This window comes from Erpetoichthys calabaricus, chromosome 4 (assembly GCF_900747795.2).
Source record: "Erpetoichthys calabaricus chromosome 4, fErpCal1.3, whole genome shotgun sequence".
Lineage (NCBI taxonomy): Eukaryota > Metazoa > Chordata > Cladistia > Polypteriformes > Polypteridae > Erpetoichthys > Erpetoichthys calabaricus.
Window position 1 is genome coordinate 189,916,882 of NC_041397.2, and position 12,922 is coordinate 189,929,803.

Genomic DNA, 12,922 nt, shown 5'->3' on the forward strand with positions numbered 1-12,922 from the left:
TAACTGGTAATGTTTGACTAAAATCTACAGCGAGTAAAACGACATTAGCTCCTATTTTTTTTTTTTACGATCTCTGAGATGTTGCTTTTTTCGGTTCAAGGCTTCATAAGCTCTTTTATGTTGTATGGTGTACTTATCCCAAACCATCATCTTTGAATGTTGCAAGACTTTCGCCTTGTATGTAGATCGGGGTAATTACATTCATTGCATTCCTAGTCTGAATCACAATGTGATTGTATGGGTGGTTACCTGGCACCGTAGGGTTGCCACCCGTCCTTTAAAATACGGAATCGTGCCGCGTTTGAGAATGAAATTGCGCGTCCCGTTTTGAATCAATACTGGACGGGATTTATCCCGTATTTTTTTTATCATTTTTTTTTTTAAAGCAGCGTCTCATGCAAATCATCCCACACGCATTTTATGAAGATGCCTCCTTTCCTACTTTTGATTGGGTAATACTTGATTTCATCGTTAGTTTGATTGGTGTTTTTAACTGTCCAGTGAGTAGGGCGTGTCTTTCAACCGTAAGCAGATTTTTTGCACTGGTATCACTGACCTCGACGACGGCGACGTTATACGTCAAAAATAAATTACGATAAATGACGATTTTAGCGATACTTTATTACGACGGCGGCTACATAGACACGATCAAATAAAAACAAAAAAATCAAATAATCATTCTACATTTTCAAAACGTCGAAAAAACGACGGAATGAAAAAAAGGCCCACCCGACGACCCACCCATTCCATTTTTATATATATAGATATATATATATAGATATAGATATATATATATAGATATATATATATATATTCTCTCAAGCATGGTGTTCCCAATCCTCTAACTGCATTGTGTGGGATGGGTACTGCAGACTCATTGCAAGTCTGAAACGTCTTTGCCAAAACCAACCATACTTTGCTTTTTTGTGGACTGCACTGTTTTTTATTGCAAAATTTAAAATGTGACAAAACTCTTGTAAGCAGCATAAAATTTTTCTTACACTTATGTGGACCAGGGGTTACTACATTATACAGTGCAGAGGCAATACCACAAACAAGGAGATTAGGACAGAACATAAAAAATTGCTTTCTTCACCCAGATCATTCACAGACATTGAAAAGCCACTCATACATAGTACTACTCATACTAAATTGAAATCAAAGTTGCATGTGAACATCACTATATTGTTTAATGACTAGAATCGTGAAGAATTTCAAAGAGCAGTAAATAAAAAACTTACCAGCTGCATTTACGATTGTGTCAACAGTGACTCCACTCAAGAAGAACTTCTTTAAAGTGTTATTCTGTAAATAAATATAATCATGCATAAATAAGATGAAATACATCTTAATCCCACATATACTGAAGGAGTGTTAACTTTCTATACCAAAACAGGAAAGGTGTTAGATATCCCCCAGTTCAGGCGAGGCTAATCTATAGCTTGTTTGCGCTAGAGCAGGCCTATTCAAATGGCAACCCATGGGCCACATGCGGCCCAGAAGCAACCTCCAAGTTGCCCTGCCTGTTCCCACCAGGACTCCAGACTGCAACTAAAATGGTCTCAAATACAACTAAAAATAGGCTTTGGCGATTATCATTTCTATTTAGTTCACCAGTGGCAAAAGAAATCATTGAAACTTTAATTACATTGTAAAAGATGCAAAAGGCCATTTTTTCCCCACTGTTAACATGTGTGTCAGTACGGGCTCCCCCTTGCATATCCCTGAGCCATTATAAAGGCTGGTTTATATCTCACGCTGGGTGTGAGGGAGTCGCTGCAAAAATGACATCAGACTTGGAAATATTTTCCTGCACGCGTCTCCAAGTACATGGTGCTGCTGAGGGGATGGCCGTGAATTTCAACGATAGGCTGGTTACGCTTCTGCCGGAATAATGAATGAAGGGCTGAATATAACGCAACTGGTCATCAAAACAAAAGGTAGGCATGCAAAACATTTGAAATTTATCTGCCCATCATATAGCTCCCCAGTTATGAAGAAATCTGTGCCCTGTGGAATTCAGTTGTCCCTTCTGATTTGGCACGACACACTAAGGTGTGATAGTCCCCAATCTCCTTGTGTCTGCATGTCCTTGCATGCCATTTCTCTTAATTTAATGCATACTTCAAGCAAAATGCCAGCCTGCCTGCTGTTTCGTCACGCACATCGATGTGATAAAGTCTACGTTTTAAGGTTGAAGGTGTGTTACAGTCATTTTACTGGGTTGCTCTATGCCTGATCGTGGACAGTAAAGTTTGTTAAAATGTAATTGAAAAAATGCCACTTCATTAGCTGTTACTTCAGTTGTTTTGGCGTGTGCACTATATGTTCTGTTACCAAAAATTCTTCAATGGGAGCTCAACAACAAAGAAACATGGAAAATAAGATTTAGTAAAAAAAGATAATAATTTAATCAATAATTCATTACCTGACACCCAAGAACTCTGACATCTTAAAGACAAATCATTAAGATAAATGTACCAATCCACTTTCACACCATACGTGGTGCCTTGCTCTTAAATATTTACTCAAGTTTTTTTCTGGGGGACAGGGAAACAATTTCAAAAGGACAGTCTTTGTTGTGGAACTCAAATATAACCTCTATTATAGGAGTGATTAAAACCGTGTGAATAAAACAGTTTAAGTTGCATTGGAGAAAAAAAACAAAAAAAAACTTGCCTGTCATGACCACCCCTCTAAATTGGGGGAGGACCTCAGATTTCAAAAGGGAAACAAATGTTATAGCTAATACTGTGCACTATTTTGATTTTATGCACTTTGTGCTGTGCCTGGGTCGGATTTGAAATAAAAAAAAAAAACACTTTCCTCACAACTGAAAAAAAGTATTGCTTTACCTCAGGCTCTGTTCAGCTATAGTTTTTTTTTTTTTTTTTTTTTTTTATAAAATACATTTGATGTGTCTGTGTCAGATGTGATCAAATGTAATAGGGAAAATGAATAAACATTACTTGTTTTTAAATACATTCATTTGTGTTGATTTAAAATTTGTGATTACCTGCTGCTTACTGGCTCCCGAAAATGTCAGGCCCAGCTAAATTTCTTGGTTTCCAAAATCTGGCCCATTTTAAATTGTAATTTAATAGCCCTGCACTAGAGAATACTTCAACATTGTTTTGGTAACTTGATGTACAGAAACACTAGAGGACTGAGGACAATCCCACTCAATTGTATGCCAAAAATGTGTAACCTACAAAAAAATATTAATATTATATGTGCTGAAATATTAATATTGTATGTGCTGAAATCAAACAGTGTGCGAGTGGTATGCAGTGAATCAACAGAAGCAAAACTGGAGCAATGAATCAGTGTTTAATCTGTTGACCGATGTACTTTTTGATTCACACACAAAGACAAGATATGCAATAAGTTAGTTATGAGCTAGAAACTTTTTACAAATTTTGGATGCAGTGTGCAAGTGCCAGTTAAAATTACGTAGGAAAAACAGGAAGCGATAGTATTATTGTGATGCTTGTCTACACTATTTACAGGGCATTTTCATTTTTGTATTTAGAATTACATTGAATGTCTTCCATTTTCAGCAATCCAAGCTAGTCCCTACCATTTTAAGAATTATACAGTACAAGCAGCCTGCTTGTTCCATCCCACCCCTTGACGAGCTCAACTTGGGCAAAACGTTCTCCTAGCTCAAGCCAAGGCTCCTTACCTGCGTGTGAGGAGCCTGGAGTTATACTGTATTAAATTACCCTATATATCACTATTTGGAATACATGCATTTCATGTGCGTTCTGTGTCTACAAAGATCTGGGTATGTGTAGGATGAAAGGAAATACAAGGCAAGAAATGCTGAACACATATCTAAAGCAGAAACTTTTTCCATGTTATACTAATAATGACATGCAAGTGTATAATGTGTGAAGCCTTTAGTCCAAATATCAAGTAAACGTGCGCCTTTATTCAAGAAAATAACTGAAGTTATTAAAAAAAATAATTCAAATCAATTTACATGTTGCTGTTGATGAGCCACATGGACATAGCTGACAAATCAAGGACTCATTGACAGTGAAGGAATTCAACTATGATCCTCCTGTATCAGGGACTTGGTCTGATGAAGTGCTGCCTTTGTGTGATTTAACAACTGTTTGTTTCAAAGAAGTGAAATTAGAAACCAAATCAAACTTAACATGATTTTCTCTAATTTTTGAGTTTTTCACTTTATGTGAAAGGACAAGATTTTAGTGACAACAAAAAGAGCAGCAACATGTACTCTTAAACTAGAACTATCATGAAATGCATCTTTGTTTAAAGTTTGTCACACATTCTAAGTAACAAGGACAATACCCGTCAAGTGTGAAGGCTGAAACAAAGGGAAATAATAGTTTTACATTTTTGTAATTCTGTACTATTACTAGAACTGATCAGACAACTAATTTTTTACAAGCACTGACAGTTTCATATATTACATACCTACATGGCACTTTTTTTTTTTTTTTTAATATGCTTATCCCCATGAGATATGTAAAAGGAAAAAAAAAATCCCAAACATTTACTTTTGCTGTTAACACTGTAAATACTAAAAGTCTATATATTTTAGGTTAGGTAGTTGAGGTTTTTAATACTATACAATTCATCATGGACTTTTAAAATTGAATATATTTTATCCATATCACTTACCAGCATAAACATGAATGTTAAAGTTGTTACACTGCCGTCACTTAAAACAAGAGATGCATCTTGACTGCCACAGGATCCGGTTGCTGTAGTTTTGTTGGGTTGAATGTTCAGAAGAAGGGATTCAGTCTGTAAATAAAATGAGACATGATGGCACAGTATTAATGAGTACAGTATCTTTAATTAGGCTTCTTTTGCAGACACTTGAAATACTGAAGTTCATTTCAATTAAATATTTTTAGTAAGATTCTGGAGTTGCACAAATGACTTCAAAAAACTTTTAGCGCATTTAAACAAGTTAGGTCATTCTATAATTGTAAAATGTATTTTACAATACAATCTATTACAATAGCATGTGCAGTCTTACCAAAATGAAACCTTAACCATAGCATTCATTAACAGGCTATACATTTGGGTTTTTTGAGTCTCTTTTTTAAGCAATCCAGAGCTAGAAGAGGTTGTGGACAAAGGTAACACCCTGAATTTAACAGATTTTTCCATCCCTCTGACACCTTCTTTCAATGACCAATCTCCCCACACCATCCTAACTACTGTATCTCAACAATTCCTACCAAAATCAACTGGAATGCCCAATGACAAGTCCACTTCTGAGCATCAGTGTGGACACTCCATAACTAAAGACCAAGTAAGGATACAACTAAGGAAGCTACATGACCAGATGGAGTCAGTCCTCAAGTTCTTACGACCTGTGCTGACCAGCTTTGTGGTGTTCTCGGCACCTGTTCAGTCTGTCCTACGACTTCAGAAAGTGCCCCTGCTGTGGAAAACATCCTGCTGCGTTCCCATTCCAAAGAAGGCAGGCGTCTCTTCACCTAATGACTACATGCTAGTGGCACTTCTCACATCATGGAGAGACTGGTCCTGGACTATACGAGTCATCTTGTGGTAGACAAACTGCAGTGTGTCCAGATGGTCTATCAGACAAAGATTGGAGTGGAGGATGCAATTATCAATCTGCTCCACAAGGCTTATTCTAACCTGGACAAAGCTGGCAGCACGGTCAGGACCATGTTTTTTGATTTCTCCAGTGCTTTCAATACCATCCAACCATTCCTGTTAAGGCGTAAGCTCAGTAAAGTGCAGGTGGAGAAGTCTGTGTTGTCCTGGATAATTGAGCATCTGTTGGGCAGACCACAGTTTGAGACTCAAGGACTGCGTTTCCGACATGGACGTGAGTAACACAAGGAACATTGTCCTTTACTCTTTACACCTCACAATATACGTATATAAATGTTATATTAGAATATCATCACAAAGTTAATTTCAGTAATTCAATTCAAAAAGTGAAACTCATATCAGATTCATTACACACAGTGATATATTTCAAGAGACTGTTTTTAATTTTGCCGATTATGGCTTACAGGTAATGAAAACTCAAAATTCAGCATCTCAGAAAATTAGACTATTGCATAAGACCAATAAAAAAAAAATTTAATACAGAAATGTTGGCCTACTGAAATGTTTGTCCATGTACACACTCAATACTTGGTTGGGGCGCCTTTTGCATGAATCACTGCATCAATGCGGTATGGCATAGAGGCAGTCAGCCTGTGTCACTGCTGAGGTGTAACGGAAGCCCAGGATGCTTTGATAGTGGCCTTCAGCTTGTCTGCATCGTTGGGTCCGGTGTCTCTCATCTTCCTTACTTTCAATTGGAAAAGAGGACTTTAGACCACTGAGCAACAATCCAGGCAGTTTTCTCCTTAGCACAGGTAAGACACTTCTGATGTTGTCTCTGGTTCAGGAGTGGCTTGACACAAGGAATGTGACCGTTGTAGCCCATGTCTCAGATACGTCTGTGTGTGGTGGCACTTGAAGCATAGACTCCAGCCGCAGTCCACTCCTTGTGAATCCACAAATTCTTGAATGGGTTGTGCTTCACAATACTATCAAGGCTGCGGTTATCCCTGTTGCTTGTGCACCTATTTCTGCCTTATTTTTGCTTCCACTCAACTTTCCATTAATATGCTTGGATATGGTACTCTGAACAGCCAGCTTCTTTAGCAATTACCTTTTGTGGCTTACCCTCCTTGTGGAGGGTGTCAATGACTGTCTTCTGGACAAATGTCAATTGAGCAGTCTTTCCCATGATTGTGTGTTCTACTAAACCAGACAGAGACCATTTAAAGGCTCAGGACACCTTTGTAGGTGTTTTGGGTTAATTAGCCGAGTGGAGTGTGACACCATGAGTCTACAATATTGAACTTTTACACAATATTCTAATTTTCTGAGATACTGAATTTTAGGTTTTTTTTTTTTTTTAGCTATAAGCCATAATCAGCAAAATGAAAAGAAATAAACACTTGAAATATATCACTGTGTGTAATGAACCTATATAATACATGAGTTTCACTTTTTGAATTGAATTGCTGAAATAAATTAACTTTTCAATGCTATTCTAATTTATTGAGATAGACCTGTAATACCAGGTCATGTCACATGCAGAAATTCTCAAATGATTCTGTAGTTATGGGCTGTACTGATATAATGGCTATGAGACAGAGCATAGGAGTCAGGTGGAAAAGTTTATTTCTTGGTGCAAAAAGAATTGTCTACCTCTTAACATAAGCAAAACCCACGGAACTGGTTATTGACTTCTGTTATACCAAACAGCCCCCATGTCCATTCACTATTCACCGACCCCTTGGAGGTATGTAGGGAAGGAGAGAAATAAAAATGAAGGTCAATAAGAACAATGCTCTTTGACATACTGAGAACTTTCAGCCAACAAATTATTCAGCAGAAGTGTGTCAAGAAACACTACTGGGGCTTCTGTAAAAAGCCAGATTTCCCCCTGTGGACAAAATGTTCTCTCTGCATTATAAAAAGGTACCACTTAAAATGTTTGGACTAAGACAAATTTGTACCTTGTTTGTATATTTACCATGTGGGAGGAAAACCTACTCAAAGGCATCAGCTTAATGTCTTTTGAGTAAGTTGGAATAAATTTAGTGGTAGTCTGTGTAATGGACATATAAATTATGCAACGGTTAGTATATACAGTGATCCCTCGCTATATCGCGCTTCGCGGCTTCACTCTATCACGGATTTTATATGTAAGCATATTTAAATATATATCGCGGATTTTTTGCTGGTTCGCGGACAATGGGTCTTTTAATTTCTGGTACATGCTTCCTCAGTTGGTTTGCCCAGTTGATTTCATACAAGGGACGCCACTGGCAGATGGCCGAGAAGCTACCCAACTTACTCTCTCTCTCTCTTGCGCTGACTTTCTCTGATCCTGACGTAGGGGGTGTGAGCAGGGGGGCTGTTCGCACACCTAGATGATACGGACGCTCGTCTAAAAATGCTGAAAGATTATCTTCACGTTGCTACCTTGTGTGCGCAGCTGCTTCGTGAAGCGACATGCAGCACGGTGCTTCGCATACTTAAAAGCACGAAGGGCATGTATTGATTTTTTATCTGTCTCTCTCTCTGCTCCTGACGGAGGGGGTGTGAGCTGCCGCCTTCAACAGCTTTGTGCCGCGGTGCTTCGCATACTTAAAAGCAAACAGCCCTATTGATTTGTTTGCTCCTTTGAAGAGGAAGATATGTTTGCATTCTTTTAATTGTGAGACTGAACTGTCATCTCTGTCTTGTCATGGAGCACAGTTTAAACTTTTGAAAAAGAGACAAATGTTTGTTTGCAGTGTTTGAAGAACGTTCCTGTCTCTCTACAACCTCCTGTGTTTCTGCGCAAATCTGTGACCCAAGCATGACAATATAAAAATAACATATGGTTTCTACTTCGCGGATTTTCTTATTTCGCGGGTGGCTCTGGAACGCAACCCCCGCGATGGAGGAGGGATTACTGTACCTCTTGTTTATGGATTTAAGGTAATACTCAGCGTTTCCGTCATGAGTCTGGATGTTCTAAATTGCTATGCTAAACAATGTAAAATTAAAAATATATATATATTAAAGCCTGTTCCTCAGATCAGATTCTGGTAAAGGAAGATAAAAAAAAAAAACAGTACTTTGTTTTATGGTTCAAAAAAGTGTTTTCCTAGTTTTAAGACATTCTTAAGCTTTAATTTTTATTTGTTTTTAAAAGGTTTTTTATTCAGTTTTACTTAATTTAACAGTCAACTTTTAGTTTTGTCAATTTCATTAGTTTTGTTTTACTCACCAAAATGTCCACAGGGACACAATGTTTCAAGTCTAAACAGTTTTTTTTTATTCATATTTTTATTGATTTTAAATAGAAACAGATCAAAATCCATACAGTCAAGACAAATTTAACAAGACAAAGCAAAAATCTGACCCCCGCCCAAGAGAGAGAGAAGCCAGCAACTCTACAAAAGGAGCAAGAAGGGTATCAATTTCCCCAAAATGGAAATTATTCAAAAATGTTATTAGATCCTGTCTCATTTTTAAAAAGTTTTGAACAGATCCTCCAAGTGAAAATGTGATTTTTCCAATTTCAAGTAGTATAGAACATCGGTTACCCACTGACGAGAGGAGGGGTGGGATTCTTCCACTTGAGCAAGATAAGTCTACGATTAAGTCTGCTAGTAGTGTAGTAAAGGAAATTAGTTTGCTTGTCGTTCTCCACTTTAAGGCCCTCTGGGAGTACACCAAACACAGCTGTTAATGAGTTAGGAGTGATTTTGACACCAAGGCTGTCTGACAGGCATGCAAAGATTTTTGTACAAAATTTTAATTTGGTGCACTCCCAGAACATGTGGACCAGTGAGGCTGGAGCTAGATTGCAACATTCACAGGTTGAATTTTGCCCTTGAAACATTTTAGATAATTTTAAACAAGATACATGACCTTGATAAAATATTAAGTTGAACGACTGAATGCTTTGCTCATATTGAGCTTGTGTGTAATCTGTGCGTGGCTGCTTTTCACTTCTTTTCTGAAATATTGAGTGATAGATCCTTTCAAAGACCCTAGAGTGCCTCGGGGAAAGTAAGATTCTACGTTTTTTTATATTTAAAAAAAAAAAAAAAAAAAAAAAAGTGATGCTGAGTCTACAAAGGGAGGAGGAGGTTAGGAGCACGCGCTGATACAGCACATTGCCGCACCCACCACATGACAAACCAACTCGGGACCTAGGTTAGGACCCGAGTGCAGCCATGCAATGGGTGACACCTCAGCACCACACTAGTTCAGATGGCTGATCAATAATTCATCTGGAATAGAAAAAGGAAGAAGTTGAGGAAAAGTGGGCAGGTTCTGTTTAGCAAAGTTTCTTGCTTGAAAGTAGTGGAGGAATTGTGTTGAGAAGTTGTATGTGAAGCGTAAGTATCTGAGGGATGCAAAGACATTATCTACGTACACGTCTGCGTTTTAATTACAGACATATCCCCAGACACTGAATAGTGTCTTATGTTTGAGCGGGTCGAAAAAGGTGGTTGTTGTTGTTATAGAGGTGCAACAGGTAAAATCTTTTCTATCTTAAAGTGCTTACTACATTGGTTCCATATTCTGAGAGAATGAAGGGTAGCTGGATTTTAAACAACAATTTTTCTTTATCAAATTGTCTATCATTCATGTTGTACCTGTCAACTTAATAGTTTTACTGTGTGTCAGAACTCAAATTTCCTCACCATAATGTGACAGTTCAAGGCTTCCAGTACATTTATATATATATTAAAAAAAAAAAAAAAATCAAACGGAGTATATGTCAATGTCATTTGTTACTTTAACCTATGGCTGGGCAATATAGAAAAAAAAAAAAAATGTACTGTAGAACATTATACAACTGTATTTCAAATAAATGGGAATATAAAATAAACTAAAATCTTACTTCTGACTAGTCAAAACCATAGGAGAACACAAACAAAACGAACAACTAAACTGAAATTCAACCGGCTTTCAAATGTAAACAAAGGAAAACAAGCAAAATTGACATGTTCACTCAATTGCGGTCAGCTTATGCTAGCAATTGCTAGAGTCTTGGATATTAAATACAAGGGGGCTCCACCCTCGGCGTTGGGTATCCTGAAACACATTAGTCGAGCTTGTTCGTTTTGGAGCCGTGCTCGCGGCATTTCAGACGCGCGTTGTAGGCGCCTGCGTTCATTGATTTTATCCAGGCGGGCTCGTGTTTGTATATCACGCCAGTCGAACTCGTTCATTTTGAACCCGTGCCTGCTTTGCTTCGGCAGTTTCAGACGCGCGTTGTAGGTGCCGTGACTCCTTCGTTCGCGGTGGATATGACTTCGCTTGCGGTTTATGAGACGTGTGCTGTACGCGCCTGTGCAGTATGTCTCATGGTCCCATCGCCATGTACCTGTGTCCATGCCATCCGGTTTACCATTCTCGGTTAGTAATAATGAATGAATGAATACATGCATACATACATACTATAAATATACATAATTTGCCTAAGCAGTTAGGAGGTATGCATATGCAGTATGCAGGTTTCTCAAGATTACTGAGCTAACCTTACATCTACAGCTGAAGTTAAAAAAAGGACAGTGCAAGACTGCAAAACTCAGTAAAAAGTCTGACATTTGCCAGTCATTTTCAATCGTTATCGATGGCAATGACAACCAAGTGACGTTTGCTTCCTGCGATAAATGCGCTAACATACAGTGGACACAAGTCAGGCACCTCAGGTTTAAAGCACTGTGTGTGTACAGTTGAAAGAATCAAATTAAAACAGACATTTATGCCAAACCTGTCAAAAGTAATATTGATTAAAGCAAAGGACAGGCTAAATGTGTGAATGTTGTTTGCAAGGATATAGTCTGGTGAGCAGTACCTGGTTGACAACAGCCAAATTGGAAAGTCTGATGTTTAAAGTGATACTGCCCCATCAGATGACCATATCAAGGCTCAGGGGAGAAAATGCCAAAAACTGAGAAATGCTATTGTATATGACATGCTAGAGACTTAATTATGGGAGTACTGTCACAACTGATATTTGGACTAAAAACTCAGACTACAACTTGTGTGTCAAGGATGCTTTTTGTGACCCAGTTTGAAGCAAGCAACGATTAAAATGGGTGAAAACATTCATGCTTTACTGTTTAAAATATCCAACGGTAGAGCCCACAATAACACAATTCTTTCAAGTGTTTTTACACTAGCAGTGATGGGGAAATCTGATGTTGCACATCTGTACCTTGTTTGTAGGTTTACAATGTGGGAGGAAAGCCTACTCAAAGGCATCAGCTTAATGTCTGAGTAAGTTGGAAGAAATTTAGTGGTAGTCTGTATTGGACATATGCCTTATGCAACTGTCCATTTTATAATTACAATATAAACAATTAAAAACTATAAAAATTATGATCATGTGCAAAACACATTGAAAAATACTTAAGTATTGCGGCATTGTGTGTCTGCAGTATCTTGAAGCCAAAATTAGTGCAAGGTAAAATAAAGGACTGTTCTTTTACAAACAAAATGTCAGCGCTTGCCTTTAAAGAAGAATTTCTTCATATACTGTTGATTTGAATTATATTCAAATAATGATGCACAATCCAACAATCCTACTTCATGCTAAACACTGACCAGACTAGGAATCAAACCAAACACATTACATATTTTTTTGTGTGCATACCAGCAAAAGGCCTCCTCACTACTACTACTTTAAAGTTTAACCCTAGGAATTATAAACAGACCACGATTTGAAGATCTAAAGTTACAACTTGGGAGTGTAGGAGATATGCATTCCAAAATATAGGATGGAGCAAGATTTAAGGCTTCATAAACCAACAGCAGCATTTTAAAAAGTCAATTGTGAATGACATGGTTAACTAATGTAACAATGCTAAAACTGGTGAGATGTGCTCAAATTTTCCTTTCCTAGATAAGATTCTGGCTGCTGCATTCATCCCTAATTGCAACTGATTTATGTCTTTCTTGGGTAGTCCTATAAATTATAGCATTTCTCCACATGGTTTCCCTGCAGGTTGATGCATTTATTTCACTAGGAACTCTATCTGTAAAACTGCACTGCTCACATTAAAACATCACTACTAATAACCCTATTAAATCTAAATGCATACATGTAATGTTGACACAGTTGATAAAACCGATTGCAGGCTACACCTCTGCCTAATTAGTCATTATAATTATACAGACTGCATGCAAGCAAAATCTTTGATAAAGTCAATTTATTTTTCTTCCAGCAACTAGAATACACACACGCAGATAGCTAATATGCTCAAGTTCACACACTAAGAAATTTTGGGATCTTTTTTTATTCCATATGGTCACACTGATTAAATAGCTATTTGTAGTTTATGGTATCAAAATCAGACTTTGTAAAGAGCAAAAGTAAATTCATAAA

General features: G+C 37.6%; 1 protein-coding gene across 1 annotated transcript in view; it reads right to left on the minus strand.

The window, feature by feature from the left end:
- lamp1a (lysosomal associated membrane protein 1a) overlaps nucleotides 1-12,922 on the minus strand; it is a 69,938-nt gene that overhangs the window by 13,360 nt on the left and 43,656 nt on the right. Inside the window, exons 6-7 of the mRNA XM_051926228.1 lie at nucleotides 4,654-4,779; nucleotides 1,242-1,305 (exon numbers count right to left, since the gene is read on the minus strand). Of these exons, the coding sequence (XP_051782188.1) occupies nucleotides 1,242-1,305; nucleotides 4,654-4,779 (190 nt within the window). The remainder of the gene's footprint in view (nucleotides 1-1,241; nucleotides 1,306-4,653; nucleotides 4,780-12,922) is intronic.